We start from the raw sequence: 20535 nt of genomic DNA on the forward strand, positions 1-20535 counted from the left end.
GAATAATAATACATTTAGAGCTTCGGAATAAACTTTTTTATATAAGAAAGCGCTTTAAAAATAAAATAAATAAATATATAGCTAAAATGCAGAGTATTTATAGGCGACGTTGTTTACAAAATTAATAAATAAGTAGTTAGAATGTTTTATTCTTATAGTTTTTTTTATGTTAAAATAGAAAACATGCAATATTTAAATGTCCGACACAAATCTATCAAATCGGGACATGTATAGTCTGTGACATCGTACAAATTGGAAATTTGGAACGCACCGTAAGGGCGGAGGCCATTTCCATTATTACAAGCCACATATTTTTGTTTCTTTCCGTTCAACAAATCCAATAAATTTTATATAAATCTAGATTTAAATAAAAGTGTTAGCGTATCAAAACGTGTCATTGCAGTGTTGAGTATTTTGGTTGCTCTATAAAAAATAAACTAAAAACATCTGCGAAGTACTTTTATTTGCCAACTGACGAATCGTCGATATCTTACTAAGCGAATAATGATCCTTGACTCCGTATAAGTGTTAATTCGAACTATTATTAAAATAATATAATTGCATACAAGACGTAAACATGTCTTCGTTCAACCATCTCATCGCTTTTCGACAAGAACTTCTTATTATAAATAAATATAGAATCATTCGAAGAATCGGAGGTGGCTCATTTGGTGAAATTTTTTTGGGAATAAACGTTGCCAATGGCGAGGTAAGTCCTGATCATTTACTAGAATTAAGAAATACGACAAATAATAATATACCAAATACTATAGTACAATATGTTGTATATGTGTTTTATCGTACATTTACGTCAATATTCTTTAAAACAGTGAAAAAAGATTTCATTTCAATTTACAAGTTTACCTAACTAAACTAACTAATATAAAGATAAAGCACGTAAAATAGTATAAAACCCGAAAGACATATGTTGAATATATATTTTTTTACAATTGTCATATTAGGCTGTGTTATTTGAGCATATATTTCATCACATGTCAATATTTATTAATTCAAGTTTTGATTAGGAAGTGAATGAGCTAACAATGACCTTTAAGTAAGATTACGATTGCTATAAAATACATTTTATGTGTGGGTTTCAAAAATGTAAATGTTAGAATTATGAGTTAGCAAAATTATATATGAGTTATGAAACAACTAAAGATCTGTCACTAGCATTTCACATAATATATAATTAATATATATTGCATTTCAAATGAATAAAATACAAGTTTTCTTATAATTTGATATAGTATGTAAATTTAAAGTGATTCATAAATGACTATTTGTTTTACACAGTAGTATTTTGAGGTTGTACTAGTAAGATATACCATATTGAAGAAGTAATGAAGATAAACAAATAGAGGTTTACATATTCCATGCTCTAAGTATATTCTAGTACACTGTACTGTACTACAGACAGTTCTAGAATAATGTGGAATAGTGTTGCATATCTAAAGAGTACACTACTGATATATTTCAATTTTCGTTCAACACAACTTCAAACTTGCCAATATTTAAAATACTTGTGTACAAATTAATAATAAATATCATTTAGTATTATTCAAGATCTTGAACAATAATATCACATGAATGCAATGTCAAAGTTTTTTAATTTGTTTTACTTCCCTCCTGGTTGAAATAGACTTTGAATTAATTACTAATAACATTCAATTAATATACTGTGACACAACTTTATACCATGTTATTGACTTACTCAGAATGGATGCTTTTCATGCCTGGGCTGATAATTTTAAGGCAAATGATTATACAAATATAACCTAAATGATTAATATGAAGTAACAGTTGTATAAATAGCTAGTCTACTTTTTTAAAACACATCCTGTGTTGTCTCATAATGGTTTTGTTATCATTGATGTTGGTTGTGTTATAAATAGAGTAAATACCAGAGGTAAAGGTGGCTTTAAATTATATTAGCCTTAAACAAAAAAAACCTGACTGATTCGTAATTGAATCAAAATATTTAATTTGATATGAATTATATACAGAATTTCAGTAATTGAGACTGCTGAGATGGCCCAGTGGTTAAAAAGCATACATCTTAACCAATGATTGGGGTTCAAACCTTTTGGCAAACACCACTGAATATTCATGTGCATTTGTGTTTATAATTCATCTGATGCTCGGCGGTGAAGGAAACATTGCGAGGAAACCTGCATGTGTCTATTTTCATGAATATTCTGCCACATTTGTATTCCACCATCCGGCTTTGCAACACAACACCATTATAAAATATGTTGCAAACCTACTTCAAAGGGAGAGGAGGACTTAGTCCAGCAGTGGGAAAAAATTACAGGCTGTGTTTTGTTTTTTTTTAATTAATTGATTGTGATTCAGTTCAGTTTTATTCATTTCAAATATTTGAAATCTATATATAGTCTTTCAGAAAAAATAAATATTTAACTAGCTGTGACATTATTCAGACACAGATTTCTTTCCATTTCAAAGTTCTCAATATCAATAAAACTAAGATATACATTTTATGTATACAATGTACAATATTTCTAAATTTTAATTTTGTAGCAGTTTGTTTTATTCATAACTGGGATTATTTAATATGCTGAACAATACTATAAGACTTCAATATTTAATGCGAGGGAATGCAGTAAAAAATTCTAACATATGATATTTATATATAGATATTTCTAATGTCATTGATATTCATTTATTTCTTTAATTAAAAGGCATTGTTATAGCCTTAGAGAAGAATATATTAACAAACCATATCCTTATTGGCTTAATTTTACTTTTAAATTTAAAGAATATAGGTTATTCAGGATCTTGACCCAAAGTGAGTGACAGTCTGTAAATTTCCCACTGCTGGGATAAGGCCTCGTCTTCCATTAAGGAGAGGATTTGGAACATATTCCACCACACTTTTCCAATGCGGGTTGGTGAAATGCACATGGGGCAAAATTTCGATGAAATTAGACACATGCAGGTTTCCTCACAATGTTTCCTTCACCGCCAAGCATGAGATGAATTATAAACACAAATTAAGCACATATGTATAGTGGTGCTTGCCTGGGTTTGAATCCACAATCACTGGGCCATCTCAGCTCTTGATCTTGACCCAATTATACGTCAATGTTCTTAATTTGTCTTTACTTCATTCTTGTAATAGATATAGAAATGTAAATTGAGTTTTTACATTGTTAAGTCTTAAATTTGTTCTTATATGTTTACAACATTAAATAGTAGAGATACGTAAATATTATATTATCCATCTCCCTATTAGATAAATCATTATTTAGAATTTAAAAAATTGTCAAAATCTCATCAAAAGTTTAATGAACGAAAAATTTATTTAGTATAGAATTACAAAACTGAGTGGGATACTTACACTTGTTTAAAAGTTCATGTAAATAGTTACAAGTTTGTTAATGAAACCTCATGGTGTATTTATTATTAAATATATTTCTAAATTAAATACAATTGTAGTATAAATAGTGATATAGTATTGATTAACAGGTTTTATTGAATATAAGTCTATGGTTTGTTTATCTTTCTCTTTATGCCATTGGAATAGGTTTATAATGACCTAGTGATTATATATATCCTAAAATTGAAAAAAAAAATAAGTTAAAAAACAGCAGTGTGACTATACAAACTCTTCAATTCCGCGAAATAACAAATGCGTTCGTGACGTTATGGAATTTTATTAGGTATTTATTTTTTTTTATTCTTTTTTTGCCGAATCGAACTTAATCTCGGAACTAATCGCAATTTGACGAAAGCTATTTATAATCTTATCAAATTATTCTGACGTGACAGTGTAAGATATAACATTTACAAGTTATGGTTTTAATAAAATCTGCTTTACTGTGAATGCTCATTAAAGTAGTCTCATAAATGCCATTTTGAATCATCATGTTAAAGTATTGTATTAAAGCAACTACTACTTATTACTACTACTTCGGTTGGGAAATTAAGTTTTACCCAGAACAACTGTCACAAAACTCACCAGTTATTCTTTTTCCATCATTTTAATTCCAGAGTTTATGTCTATATCGTACAATTTAATTTAATTATATTCAACCTGGCAAATGAACAAATACTAAGCTGATGCGTTTTTACAATTAATACTCTTGTATTTAGCATTATACATATATGCATAGGCATATTGCTTATATCAATGTTTTATGACATGAGATTTATTTATTTTTTATTATACACCAGGTCAATACTTCCTGTATTGACTTTACGAAGATGGAAATTATGAGTTTAGTTTAAAGCTTGTATTATATTATTGTAAGCTTACTGCAAAGCAAATGTGGTATATAATGGCCAGGACAGCTCTTTTTTACCCCAAAGCAATAACATCAACATATATTACGCGATGCGATCCCATCAGGCACGATAAATAAAAATTCCGTAGAAATTTAGTTGAATCACTATTCTTCATATTCGTTAGCTCTCAAATTTCCTTTCTTGCATTGGTAAGGAGAACAGCACCCATTTCGTCTTTTTCCATTAAGAACTGAATTATAATTTTCAAACCAATCTTGATATCAATGATAATCCTTGATGAAATGAAATGATATGTATGATGTTTGAGATTTTGGCCTAAGATTTAGAATGTGGTGAATTTCAGATAATCCAGTAGTTTCTTCAGACTACTCTGATAGGAAGGAAGAGACTTTTGTACCTTACACAAGTCTCTTCCTTATTTAAGATTCAGACTACTGAAAAACTCAGCTACGAGCCCACTTTTTTACTTGCTGTAAACCTTGTAAATAAATGTTATTTAAAGGATCTATCTATCTTATAGATTTAGAGAGGATATGAATAGATTTGAATTCAATAAGATATTTATCATTAGATAATTTCATTCAAACCGTAAAAGACAGATTTCTAAACTCAAGACAATCTAATGCCAGTGGTCAATAAATAAAATCAAAGCTCTGATGTTGTAAAAAATATAAACTGACAAATATTACACCCATCACATACGTATCAAAATTGTGTGAGTCTAAAATTATTTAAATATTTTTAATTTGTACCTTCGGAAACATACAGCATTGTATACAGAATACATACTTCTTATTATTACCCTTAACAATGAAAAAAAAAACAAATTCAAAGTATGCAGGACCTTTATAATGTAACAATATGTAAGTTTTTTGCTGATAGTGCATTCGTAGCCTTATGTTGAGAGTTCTGACGAAACGAAATATTCCATAGACGTAAAGGAAACTATAGACTTCATGTCTACGAGTTCAGTTTTTGATGTTTATATTTATCTGTGGTAAAATATTTGTTGATTAAAATGTGATCGAGATTTCATGTAGTTTGTTATTAAGTTTACTATTAAGAGTTTTCAAGAAATTAGTTTAAGTTAAATGCGCTTGATAGCATCAATAAATAGTTTGAGATACGCAGTACAATATGTCTAGCCAACTCAGGCATATATTTATTGCCGATAGATATAAAATAGTGGCAAAATTAGGACAAGGTTCATTTGGTGAAATATATCAGGCGAACCACAGATATACTGGAGAGGTAAAATGCATTACCGTGTGTTTTGAGCATAATCTTTATCCAAAAAAGTAATATTCAAGACATGAACTGAATTTGACTACTAAAAATAAAAAAAAAATTATATTTGCATGCCATCACTTCCGTAGTTCTTTTTAATTAGTAAACAGAATGAATGTAAGGTAGTTTGGCCTGCAAACTGATAAATATAAAAAAATAAGGACAGCTTAGGTGATGAGTACTGAGTACTGATATCTATCATATGGTATTAAATGTTTTTGCATGGTACACAAACTAACACGAATCTAATCACAATTTCATAAAAACAGCTTCTTTTAAACAATCATAGGCTATATTACAATCACAGTAACAATAATAACCAACTTCATCATTGGTAGAATTCTTGAATAATTTATAGCAGTGGTTCTAAAAGTTGACTGAAACTCAACCCATCTAAAAAAATGCCTGAAAGCAGACCATTCCTCTTGATTTACATGAAGAAATTATAAGAATTTCACGGTAAGTCATTACCATTGGATAGGCATTGGAATCCTAACTACTACTACCACATAAAATCTGTTACATTTGACTTTTTGTTTCTAAATATTAACCAGCATAAAATTCTGCCCCATATATTCTGTAGGGTAGGAAAACTTTTTTTCTTGTTTCTGTACTTAGGTCAAATTAAAAATAATTTTTTGTCTATTTTAAGTTTAACATTTCCCCAGCGTGAGTAATATTTTAACTGTGAGTAAAGAATGTACATTTTTTAAACATTTACTTGCTAATGTATTTATTTCAACATGTGAATTGAGTTTAAGAAAAGTTTATTTAGACTTTTTTAATCTTTTTATTAGTTTTTATTTTTATAACATTTCAATATATTTTAAGTTTCAGATTATTCATATATATTCATATATATATATTGGCTCTATCATGATCTCCATAATAAATCCTATGTAGTTTCTCATTAGTAATCTTTGTACAGTCAAACGTACTAGGTGATATAAATTCAATAAAAAACTTCAATTTAGGGTCCTCATTATACTACTTTCCTGCTTAGTTTTGGTGTAATGCATGATTACTACCTTTATATGTGCATGGGTATGGTGAAATTAAAAAACTGTTTCATAACATGAGATAAAATAATTTTAACAATCAAAATTTTGGTAAGAAAAATGTTAAAAGAAATCCATGAATATATGCTTTGTTGAGATAGTGGTTTATAAAACCACAAATTGAAAATATAGATATAAATATAAAGTAGTAGTCAGTGGTTAGTGTTTACACTCATTGATTCTGAAAGTAAGCTGCTGCTCTGGCAAATTTGAAGAAAAAAGAATATGATATTTCTTTTTTCTTAAGATAACTGTAAACTTAATGCAATAGCATCAAATTTTGAAAAGTTTAATGTTAAGTAATTTTAAAAAAAGTTTTCTAAAATCGAGGTTGATTTTGTACTACTACCTCCATTGACATAATTTATTCTATGATAGACAGAATGTTAAAAACAGGTATGAGTTGGACTTAGCTCACTACAGTGAAAAACCTCCATTATATTATTAAATCAAACTGTTGAAACAGTGAAAAGAAAAGTTTTCTCATTCGTCGTGAGTGATCGTGGTCGCTTCGTTAGTGCCGGGAAAATCATGGCGTATATTATTTTTTGCTTAAAGAAATGTAACGAACAATATGACGTTCCTAGAGATAAACTTTTCATATTCGAAACTTAATTATAAGAATACTATGTATAAGATTATAAACTAACATGGTTATTTTTATTATTTGAGTTATTTAATACGGGATGTTTACGAGAGTCTCGTGAACAAATCAAAATATCGAGCTCTATCTACTGAATATAAAAAAACATGGTAAATGTCCTGTATTAAATAACTGTATGAATACTTTATTACAAAACGAAATAATTTAAAAAAAAACTAGCAGGCGCATCCGGAACTACTAAAATACCAAAAACTTGTAAAAATATATAGGTAGGTATAAGTCTTCGTCAAATATTCTTGATAATGATAACTAGAATACATACTTTCAATATTAGACACGATTTATTTTATTCATTCACTTTATAATTTTAAATGATATATACATAGGAGAATAGCGAAGTAAAAATATATCAATATTCATTATCACGTCCAGTTTGTACTCAATCAACTACTAATTAGTAACATTTTACATATAACTCAATACATATAATAAAACTATAATGTTTTATATTATCATTACAATAAATGATAAGACGCGCACGTTAAGGGTTTAGACAATGATTCGAATTCAATAAAGTAATTACTAAAGGGGAAAAAATTTAAGTAGTATATTTATATTATCGGGTCAGATTATAAAACAAACAAAAGGTAGCCGGAGCGCGCGGGAAGTCTCAAATAGTGAATATAGAATCGAAAGCGCATTCCTGGTAGTGATGTTACTGTAAATATTTTATTATTGATGTATTAAAAAAAATATATGAGTAATGTACACATATAAACGGGAATTAGCATTCACATTTTTCTCCACTACAATGTTCAGACTGTCTTATAGCAATATATTCAAATGATAAAATATAACTTCTATAAGGACTAAAAAATGCATGCCTTTAAAATGGTGAAATTAAAATTATAAAATAATTATTATGAGCATGGAGTGTGATATTATTTCAACAAGAGCGATATAGTTATCGACTTCATCAAGCACTTAAAAATATGGTTTCTAATTTTTTCAAATAAATTTAATTTGATCTAACAAATAAAAAAGGAGTACAAAAGCATAATTAATACGGTAAATTATTATTAATATTAAAGCACCAACAGCAATGTTATTAAAACAAAACACAATAATCGTTCTGGCAACACTGATCGTATTGGTAGTTTTGTTGAGAGTGGTAATATTTCAATATTTTAAGTCTGGTATCACAGCTATTGTGACGTCACGAGGTACAAGCTGACGATGACCACTTTGTACTAAAAATGATTAATTTACGTAGTTTTTCATAGCGTTCATATACAATTAGTGATTTTTAAATAAGTATAAAAACTAAAACTAAAATGGTAAATTAGTGTCCTAAAATAGGAGTTTACATAGTTTAGTGACAGCGAGTGATGAAGGCAAAAGAAAATGGCTTCCTTCGAACGCATTTTATATTGCAAGACGAAATTAATAATAAATGGTAGATATGAAATCATCCGCAAAATCGGCAGTGGAAGTTTTGGAGATATATTTTATGCTAAAGACAGTACGAACGAGGTAAATAAAACTTGAAACAAAAATTATGACTCAACAAAGTAAGATTCTCATAAACGGGCCGTTCGATTCACGAATTCCCTTTAAAAACTTTACAAATCAAATTCTTATTATGTTTTACATGATTATGAAGCTACAATATATATATTGCATGTTTTATTATATTTTTAATGTAATTAGCCATTTTATAACGTTTCAATAGATTGAAGTTTTCGTATATTCAATAGAGATACATTTACCATAATAATTGTCAGTTTTATCTTTAAGAATTTATTTTCCTTTTTTAACAATATTATTTTTGTCGGTTGTAAATAAACGATACAAGATATTTGTAAAAATCTGAATCATATGATTTTGATGGGAAATAAACTTTGATTATATACAATTTATCACAAATTTCTAAAATATTCTTGTTATTATATATCTATATTTATATCGAAATGAGTATTTTTTGTTGCACAAATATATCTGACAACAATCAATTTGATACATTGTTGTTTCTATCAGATTTTTATTTAGATGCAATATGAACTATACTATGAAATATGAATTAATATTGACACTTTATAGTAAGACGATGATAGTATGATTAAAAAAATTGTTATATATCAAATATAACAATTTTTTTAATCATACTATCATCGTCTTACTATAAAGTGTCAATATTAATTATATATACATATTACTTTTGTTATAATCTTTAATTTTTTGTAGGTTAATTTGTGAAAGTTATAGATATAATACAATAGGTGTAAGCAAGTTGTTATTTATAGCACAATCACTCAACATTCTGAAATTACATTTATTGTCATTGTTATAAAATTAAAATTAGAAATAGTTAATAGTTCTTTGGTTTAAATGCTTTGGTTTGGCTGTATTCAATTAGGTTTTTACCAATGCTATAAGATATGTCAGTTAATTGTGGTATAACAATAGAGTTGTTGATCAAATGTGTTTATTCCATAAGATAAAAATATTAATTGATTGTGTAGCCCCTTTAATGTTTATTTTTAATTGTATTATATTTACAACCTCGCAAGACATGTCTTAATTTAAGCTAAGGTAAATGTAGTGTTGAGGTTTGTTTCACAATACTCTATATGTGAAATGAATTCTGTAGTAGTTATTGTAATATTATTACAAAGCTGCCCTTCTTAAAGCTTTGGTATAAAATTTATAGATATATAATAAGGTGTATTTGTACTATGGTGTCTTAACAATATGTATTTATTTGTCACAGGAGGTCGCTGTTAAGATAGAATCGATTAAGGCGCGGCATCCACAGCTTCTCTATGAGAGTCGAGTATATAAAATGCTCCATGGGGGCATTGGCATACCACATATCAGGTAAATAAAGAGACATGATAAAATTTAAGTATATAATTAGTAACTTAATGAAGGACTATTATAAGATATTCTACCATCAAACAGCTGTTGTATTGCTTTAAAAATAATAATAATTCAGAGTTGTTATCAAAATTTGTAGAGAAAATGTTTAATTAAAATACTGATTTTCAATCATTGCTAAATCTCTTAGAACATATGGCTTAGCTTAGCTATTGATACTGCAGTGTGAATGTGAACCCGCCACAATTCTGGTAATTTATGTATGTATGCATAGGGTTTACTTAAATAAACAAATAATTAACACATAATATATTAAAATAGATTTTAGAGTGATTGAAGTTATTGCAAGTTGCCAGGATAAATCAATTATCAATAGCATATTCGGAAACAATAAATAAACAAAAATGTATCATTAAGTTGTTTTAAATTAATAACAAAGCTTATAAAATCCTTGGATTGAAGAGATTTTCACAACCATATTATGTAAATTGTCAGTTGACCTCATTACAGTTTTAGCAACAGTTTCAAGGCCTTCTCAAATTTGTTGCTTGTTATAAGTTTGAAGAAATGTTAATTAATCATATTATATAATAACACATAGAATTAATACTTAAAAAACAGGTTTGTTTACTAGTTGTAGAAATCAAGTTGTATTTATGTACACAGATTTAATAATTGATTTAGCAACTTGAACGAAACTATTTACAGTGTAGGTTGAATGAGTATTAATTGTCTGCCGCAAGATCAATTTAAATAATATTAAATTCCTTAGAATGTTTATAAAATCCCTTCTCTTATGATGTCCAACAAATAATGTTTATATTAATGCTTATAAATCTCTTCAGTATACAAAAAATAAATGTATTGAAACTTTGTAGTAACAAATAATATGTATTTATTTTCACTTTTGAAGTGTTATTTTATTTACGGGAATCATAAGATAATGTTATTTGTTTCAGATGGTACGGCTTCGAAAGAGACCACAACATCCTCGTCATGGACCTTCTTGGTCCATCTCTGGAGGACTTGTTCAACTTTTGTTCGCGTCAATTCACAATCAAGACGGTTCTTATGCTTGCAGGTCAGTAGCTTATAATAATTAGACAATATTTTGTTGACAATAATTACTTTTGCTTAGATTATTTATTTCTTTCTGTGATAAATAAGTCACATTTTTTATACTTATCTTATTTTTTCCTTTTGAGAAAATAACAAATATACAGGTCTCATGTCTATTTATACTTGAAGATGTAATTGTTGCTACGATTATCAAAAGTTTGTTTTTTTTGTCTATCAATAATTAGTTATGATTGTGTGAAAAGTACAACACTTACCAGTTCAGAATGTAAATTCTAACAAGAATTGACCAGCAAGTAAGTTAATCTTTTACAACTTTTAAATGATTTAGTTATTAAATATATATATACAAGCTCATATTTTTTATATAACATTAACCCCATGTTTATTTAAATTGAATTTAATGCAATATTCTTGATTCCATGTAAACACGAGGGAATAAATAAATACTAGCAGTTGGTGCAATGTCAAGAACATAAAGTATTTCAATAATTTGCTCATGTGTATGTTTTATTTAAGGCGTATTGCAGCGTTTTTTAAAAATACATATAAAATTTATATTTGTAAGATACATTAATTTTCTTGTTAAACGTAATATGATATAAAATAAGTTTACTTTTCTGCGTTTCGTGTATAATTTTATTAATCTCAATCACAACAAGCGAACTAAAGTTGTTTGTTACTTAAGTTAAAATAAATAGTTAGTTACCAAAACCCTTTGAATTCAAAATGGCGACTAACGGCGGAATGTGGTCGCCATTTTGAATTTAGAATATCACCGGCTCCACCTCAAAGTTCAAACTTGCTCAAACAATGCAATTTGAAGGAAAATTTTGCAATCCAACTGGGTGCTGTGTGTATTCATGAAAGATATGATCGCGTCATGGCTAAGGCTATCCACAAGAAAGACATCACGCATGTATTAAAATTATAGCAGAATGCTGTATTTTTTATTTTTAATTAAATCTATAGAAGATAAAAAAATCCCAAATATTGTTTAAAAAAAAAAAATTGTATTTAAATAAATTATTTAGGTTCAAGTATACACATTTTATTCCGGTTTTAACAAAATAGGTGCATAGGTGCAAATATTGGATACTTTCGATTTAATTAGATATTACTTTTTTTTTATATTTTCAAATTTCACATTGAAAAGTTATTGTTAAGAGATTATTAAATGTTTTCATTAAGGTCAAAATCGGTCTGTTCACTTAAATATAAATATAAATATGAGACAACATCACATACATTACTCTGATCCCACTGTAAGTAGCTGAAGCACTTGTGTTATGGAAATCAGAAGTAACGACGGTACCACAAACACCCAGACCCAAGACAACATAGAAAACTAATGGTAATCTACATCGACTCGGCCGGGAATCGAACCCGGGACCTCAGAGTGGCATACCCATGAAAACCGGTGTACTCACCACTCGACCACGGAGGTCGTCAAGACTTATACGAAATATTATTTTTGTTTAATTATAGAACTGTTGTATACATTATGATTGTCGTGACAGATCAAATGCTGGGTCGCGTGGAGTTCGTCCACTGCAAGTGTTTCATCCACCGCGACATAAAGCCGGACAACTTCCTGATGGGTATCGGTCGGCACTGCAACAAGCTATACATGATCGACTTCGGTCTCGCGAAGAAGTTCCGAGACGTGCGCACCCGAGCCCACATCGCCTACCGCGAGGACAAAAACCTGACTGGTTAGACTATTTCATACATAACTCTAAACTCTCGTACTTTAGACCTGAGTTAGTTTCTGCTGCGCTAATTATTCCATTTCCAGATATTGTTATTTTTGTTGAAATTGTGGTTGAAGTTTAGTCAGTGTTGTATGAGCATTTAACATTATTTTATAAACAAAAGTACTAATAGTTAGTTGACGAATATTATCTAAATTAGATTACATTAAAATAATCAGTATGGATTGCGTAGTTCTCATATATAACTGACAATATTGTCAGCATAAATACAACTAAGATCATATTAACTAATAATACCTACATAGTTCGAAATTTAATTATTTATGATTTCTTTAAGACATTCACGATTCAAGTGCTTGTGAAAGCCTACTTGAATTAAGTTTATTTTGATTTGAAAAGATTAAAAAATTCCGACTTGAAGGAAATAATCTAAAGAAATTTCTATTTTGCGTCGAAGCCTTAAATTTTATTTCTCAACGCCCTCCAATGTCGGTTGGTACAGAGTCACGTGGCATATTCTTGTGCAATGTTTTTCTTCACAAAGGACAACAAGATGAATTGTAAACACAAATATGGCACATGAAAATTGGTGATGCTTGCCCGATTTGAACCAGCAGTCTTCGGTTCAGATTTACATGGTTAACAACCTCTTTGATGAATCAATAATAGCTTTGCTCAGAAGAATCTTATGATTTAAATTATAAAACTGCCCTAATCTAAAGTAAAAGAATTATAATAAGAAAAATTGTAAATGTGTTACAATAGGCTATTTGACTGGTTTTTAAAATCAATTTTATATTATTTAATAGAGGTTAAGGAACCCAGTAAAAGTTGATTTTTTTATTTCTAGTACATATTTGCCGAAAAATATCATATTAAAAATTCCATATTTAAATAACGCGCGAAAACGGTACTTGGACAATATGGCGCTGCAATGGGGTCGGTGACGTCACTTTGCTGTATTTTAATCTGTGGTACATATATTAGAAAAGCAAGGTTTACAAGAAAGTGACTTCATCATAAGCCCGGCCAATCTCCTGATTGGCCGGGCTTTGTGTCACGTGACAAACGTTTGAAAAAAATGCATTTTTATTTATTGATTTTTGAACAAATTAAGTATTATTTTCAAGTTTCGTTAGTAAATAACCATTTTTAAATACATAATATACACTGATTACAATAATTCACAATTTAATTTTCGTATTGTCAACTAACCTATTCAATAATCGTAATGGATTATTAACAATTAATTCCTTGCTTGGATACTTTTAAGGTTTTAACTCGTAGTCTCTGTCAACAGGCACAGCCCGCTATGCGTCTATCAACGCTCACCTCGGTATCGAGCAATCCCGGCGAGATGACATGGAATCTATGGGCTACGTACTTATGTATTTCAATAGGTGAGCTTATCCTGTTTATTGTAATACGTGCAATCATTAAGAAAAAAAATGTAATACAATCCTTAATTTGTCATTATATGTGGTATAATGCATATACCTTTGTAACATAGATTATTTAATAAGTTGTGTAATGTCGTTGTATTCGAGGATGTTTAACTCGAAATTGATATTTACTACAACAACAACAGCCCGTAAATTCCCACTGCTGGGCTAAAGGCCTCCTCTCTCTTTGAGGAGAAGGTTTGGAACATTTTTCTACTGTGACTAAAAATTTTTTGACGATTAGATTTTTTTTTTAAACACACAATTCATAATTTGCAGAGGTTCCCTGCCGTGGCAAGGCTTGAAAGCTATCACAAAGAAACAAAAATACGAACGTATTAGCGAGAAGAAAATGTCCACGCCTGTCGAAGTTTTGTGCAAGGTAAGTATTTTAATTCGATTTTTTTATAATAAATAATTTGTCTCTTTGTCACTAAATATTCAACAGTAATTAGACTTCATTAGAAGTCTCGACTAGGTTCCAATTTTGGGTTTGATCACTAGATGAAGTTCTTTCTTGGAGCTAACAATTGCTGTATGCTTACTTTCACCAAATTCGGTGGCATTGTTTGGCTGTGAAAGCTTTAGAAACAGTTGACAGACAGTCACTGAATCATTTTTAATATTAGTATAGATATTGGTATATTCAAGTTAATATTAACTGTATAATCAAGTACAGTTTTGTAATTTGATTGTTTTAAATATATTTATAATTTTTTAATTATTATTTTTTTTGTTTTACAATATAATTTCGTCTCTTACAGGGATTCCCAGCGGAATTTTCAATGTATTTAAATTACTGCCGTGGTCTTTGTTTCGAAGAAGCTCCTGATTACATGTATCTTAGACAGGTTAGTTAAATTATATTAAAAAAAAAAATTATATATTTCGATGACGGCATTGCAGTCGGCACCAAGTGCCGCGACCGTGCGACTTAAATTATAAATTCATTTGTTTGCTTCTTATAAAAACATTGGCTTATTCTACTTTATACAGAAGCAATTACTTGCTCGGTATATAAGGTAATGATAACGAGGCAAGTTTTTAAGTTTTAGATATAATAAAATCTGTTCTCCGTGGTCGAGTGGTGTGTACACCGGTTTTCATGGGTACGCCACTCTGAGGTCCCGGGTTCGATTCCCGGCCGAGTCGATGTAGATTACCATTAGTTTTCTATGTTGTCTTGGGTCTGAGTGTTTGTGGTACCGTCGTTACTTCTGATTGTCCATAACACAAGTGCTTCAGCTACTTACATTGGGATCAGAGTAATGTATGTGATGTTGTCTCATATTTATTATTTATTTATTTATACCGGAAGGTAAATAGAATCCTAAAGAATAACATGTCAAAAGTGTCTAAACTCTTTTAAAGACATACCGGAAGGTAAATAGGATCCTAAAGAATAACATGTCAAAAGCGTCTCGTATAGTATCGTATACATATAAAAAGCAACCGGCAGAGCAAAGTGTCACTAACGAATTGTCGCCCGCAGGATCCTAAAGAATAACATGTCAAAAGTGTCTCGTATAGTATCGTATACATATAAAAAGCAATCGACGGAGCAAAGTGTCGTAACTAACGAATTATCGCCCGCAGTTGTTCCGCATCCTGTTCCGCACGATGAACTACCAGTACGACTACACGTTCGACTGGACGATCCTGCGCCAGCGCAAGCAGCAGAGCACGGAGGCCGGCGCCGCGCCCGCCGACCGGCGCTCGCCCGCCGTGCAGCGACGCGCGCAGCAGCAGCCCGCGCAGCCGCCGCCCAAGACCGAGGTATAATACGACAAAAATTAGATGTACCATCGGAAAATGCAATGGAATAAAATTAAAACCGATTACTGACGATTCTCTGCTCAACCGATGATTTCGGGTTCAAACCCAGGCAAGCACCGCTGATTCATGTGCTTAATTTGTCTTTATAATTCATCTCGTGCTCAGCGGTGAAGGAAAACATCGTGAGGATACCTGCATGTGACAAATTTCATACAAATTCTGCCACATGTGTATTCCACCAACCCGCATTGGAACAGCGTGGTGGAATATGTTCCAAATCTTCTCCTTAAAGGGAGAGGAGGCCTTTAGCCCAGCAGTGGGAATTTACAGGCTGTTACTTTACTTTTACTTTACTGCCGATTTACACAACCAATAGAAATAGCTCCCTATCGCGCCATTCGACGCTATTCGTCGCTATAGATTCACGCGTCACAGAAAAACAAGTGCATGTATATCGACGCGTCAAATTGACGTATATATTAGGTCATATGATATTACAAGTTATTACGTTTGTGCAAAGATCATATTCGCATGAGAAATAAATACCGATAATTTGGGATAGCGTATAGTAAGACACAAATTAGATGTAGCATCGGAAAATGCAATGGAATGAAATTAAAACCGATTACTGACGATTTACACGATCAATAGAAATAGCTCCCTATCGCGCCATTCGATGCTATTCGTCGCTATAGATTCACGCGTCAGAGAAAACAAGTGCGTGTAAATCGACGCGTCAAATTGACGTATATATTAGGTCATATGATATTACAAGTTATTACGTTTGTATGATGATCATATTCGCGTGAGAAATAAATACCGATAATTTGGGATAGCGTACTCAATTCGGATGTGATCGGTTTTACGAATTTTGCCGATGTGACATCTGAGTTGTGTCGTACTATACCCGCCGCGCCGCCTGCGCCCCGCAACCCCTCCGCTGCCCCTCTATGATCCCATCCCTGTCCGTCCCAGGTGAAGTCTATCCATGCGGTTCAGAATTCGAGTAGACAGGCGGTCAAACCTCACCAGTCGGTCGGTCAGTTGAAGAAGAAATCCATTCCGATATCGCCGACGAAACCTTGACGAGTCGCCGTCGAGAAATGCACCGTAGCTTTATATAAATTGTTGTCTTTTGAAGTTATTTAGTAGAGTATTTTAATGTTTCTGCTCCTTTGGTTTTGAATCTACACACTTAGAAAATCTATGGTTTAATTCGTAAGATTGCATCATCGATAAGAGTTGCGTGACATTATAGATTTGTTATAATATACCAGTTCATTAAATGTTTGTGATTTGGGTATGATCTACAAACATACATTTTTTTCCTTGTGTTTCGTACGATAGTAATCAAATTCGTAGTAATTTTCTTAATATATTGAAAATAATATCCCTTAATAATAATATTGATAGAATTTTTGGGTTAACTTATTTTTTAAATTGGTTAAATGTTTTTAAATAGAAAGGCATTTATTATAGTAGTATATAATACGGATGATTGTTTGAACGTTGCGTGTAAAATTGTGTAAAAATTGTTAATAAGATGGAAAAGAAAATAATAAAAAATAGGTTTGTTTCGTTTTCGTATGGGTTTCATTAAATTATTAAAATGTCTAAAGAGAGCTTATCTTTAAAATGTATTGAGTTATTTTTGCCTTTTGAATATTATACTACTACTATCAACTGTGAATTTTGTATATATTGAATAAATATTTGAAAATACTAAATATTTTTAAAACAGCAAAGGAGACGATTGCTATGAAACGGTAATAACTAATAAATTAAGAGGACTACAAGAGCTAATTGCTCTTGAGAATCGCATACACACTCACACAAATGCCTCTCGTGGCTTAGCAAGGCAACGAGGTTACGCCTGAATATTCCAATAGAATGCGCCATACTGAACGATGTAAGATCTATGATTGATAAAAATGGATAGGACAACAGTATTATTTTTACTTATGAGTGTTAATTAATTATGTATGTCCTGGATACTTGCAGTAAATATTTCACCCATTTCCACTGAAGTTATCAGCTGATTTTTTCACATATGTTAAGTCTCGATAACAATGCACGATTCATTGCCGCCATATTCAATACAATATGGCGGTCGTTAGAAAATGGCGATTGAATAATAAATGAATATGAGTATACGAATATTCCATAGAGATACTGTTTCCATTCTATAAAAAAAAATTGAATTACGTACATATGACACTTCTAAATATTTTAGTTCTTTGGTTCAAAACAACTACATATTTCATGAGCCGAGATGGCCCAGTGGTTAAAACTTGCATTTAGCTCATGTAGTCCCTTTTATATATCTAAAGACATAGTTTAAAAATGTATTGAGTAATTTTTGCTTTTTGAATTATACTAATACTGTCAATTGTGAATTTTGTATATACTGAATAAATATTTAAAAATACTGAATATTTTTAAAACTAAACAGCAAAGGAGACGATTGCAATGAAACGGTAAAAACTTATTTTTAACATATCAAGACCATCATCACGGTAATATCTTGGTCCGTACTGTGTATATAGCATCGTAAAGTTGTAATCAGTAAACTCCATTTAATTATAGTACATATTATTAATGAACACCATATAGAAACATAGATGACAGTAGAGCTTGTGCTATATCCATGAATATACTAGTAGTAATGTAATTATTGTAACTGATGGAATGTTATCTTACTTTCAGTGAAAGAGATTACGACGTTCGGCAGCCACGGGCGGTCCCGCGAGGAAGCGAGCGCGATAAGTGTGTGTGTGCGGAGTGCGGAGTGGGAGTGCGTGCGGAGTGCGGAGTGCGGAGTGCGGAGTGCGTGCGGAGTGCGGAGTGCGCGGGCGCCGCTGCCGACCTCGGCCCGCCGGCGACGCTCGCGGCGAGGCCGGGACAGACTTTCTATTTTATTACAGAGGCCTTTTAAGTTAACGTCGGCGTAGTGTATAGTGTCCTTTTGTTTAACGAAAGTGTATAAAAACTTCGGTGACTAACTTTTTCTGTGAACGCAGATATTGAATAATATACCTATTTTTTTCATATGGGATTGTATTATATTTTTGGTAATGTCCTCACCTATCGAGTAGCACGTGTTAGGATCTTCGGATCGTTGATTTGCATTTTTTTTTATATCGAGAAAATAAAAAAATTCATTGTAATGTTTGAAATGATGTGACATTTTGATTAATAATTTAAAATTTAGGTCTTATTTTGTCTCAATATTTATTAAGTTCGTCGATGTTAGTTCTTCCTAAATAGCTAGAGTTAATCGGTATAATTAGTTATATGTCTAAAATAGTTTTGCAGTGTGCACAGTCGCTTGAGAAAACTCCAAAGTGTGTGTACGATTTTTTAATATATTTGTAAAGGCGCATATTTTTTTAGACGGTCTAATACAGATATATACAATTATAATAATACTTCGATGCGAATATTGGCTAAAAACTTTTAAAACACTGATTACCGGTATATAATGAATAGGTCTCTTTAATTGAAATTAAAAAATGTAAAAAAAATAAAAATAGGTTAATGAAAGTGAATCCAATCTTATGGAATGCTTCACAGACATCCCATATTCATAGATGTAAGTTCCATTGTTTATAAATTTCTTTTGTCATTTGTCAAATCGTACTCTTGAAATTGTACATAGGTAGGAGTGTGTGTGTGAAGCGTTCTGAAAGAACTAGGTACATACATATGTATCGTATATTTTAAGTACTGCAGAAGAGAAATGTAAATACGAAACATTGTTCATTTTAACTGTTATTTTTTTTAAGAACACTTGGATTTGTCGTGGTTGTGTCGACATGTGACGTCACAAAACACAACTGCTCCTTTCGACCGTCAGGTGATATTTTTATATGAATTAAATATCAAGATGCTCCTATATTACTAGCTCCCCGGACTAGAAGACACTTTAAAATTATTATATTATGAAAGTGTGCATGATCGATATTATACTGCGAGCATTTGTAACTTGGGGACAAAAACGACCATTTACATCCGTAAAATGACTGGAATATATATGATCAAATTTTTAAACTGGTGATAATGTGGATCTCAATATTCCTCTTTATATCTGCGGTCAAAGGATACGTTATTTGGTACATTAACTTGACGATGGTTATTTCGTCTCCATTTTAATATGTTCATTATTGCACTTAACTCTAATAAATAATAATAAACGTGCTTCGTGGGTTTTATTTTTATATCCTCTATATTGCCACCAAAAAATAAGAATATATATGTACAGAGTTGGCTTTAAGATCTCGAAAGAATTCGTCAATTATGTGCTGCACAGTATTCATATCCCTTTGTTGTAAATAAAACTTTAGCAATTTAGTGTATCTCAACTTTTAACTCTTATAAGTATTATCGTGTTTTTAACAGTTCAGTGGCTTAAACGCAGAATGAAATTTAAC

The 20535-nt window shown here is 30.8% G+C and overlaps 1 protein-coding gene across 4 annotated transcripts; it reads left to right on the forward strand.

The window, feature by feature from the left end:
• Nucleotides 1-254: 254 nt before the first annotated feature.
• LOC124539663 (casein kinase I-like) lies at nt 255-20302 on the forward strand. 4 transcript variants are annotated; one of them, XM_047116972.1, is made up of 9 exons: nt 255-709; nt 9989-10095; nt 11055-11176; nt 12693-12887; nt 14188-14287; nt 14609-14711; nt 15094-15180; nt 15926-16105; nt 17081-17686. In XM_047116972.1, exons 1-9 carry the CDS (start codon nt 578-580, stop codon nt 17189-17191), a joined length of 1137 nt encoding a protein of 378 aa, XP_046972928.1. In that variant the 5' UTR covers nt 255-577; the 3' UTR covers nt 17192-17686. The 4 variants fall into 4 exon arrangements, with proteins under 4 accessions (XP_046972928.1, XP_046972924.1, XP_046972927.1 ...); XM_047116968.1 differs by lacking the exon at nt 17081-17686 and adding an exon at nt 18812-20302 and having other exon boundaries at nt 257-709; XM_047116971.1 differs by lacking the exons at nt 255-709; nt 17081-17686 and adding exons at nt 5295-5520; nt 18812-20302.
• Nucleotides 20303-20535: the final 233 nt, after the last annotated feature.

Source organism: Vanessa cardui, chromosome 23 (genome assembly GCF_905220365.1).
Source record: "Vanessa cardui chromosome 23, ilVanCard2.1, whole genome shotgun sequence".
NCBI classification, from domain to species: Eukaryota; Metazoa; Arthropoda; class Insecta; order Lepidoptera; family Nymphalidae; genus Vanessa; species Vanessa cardui.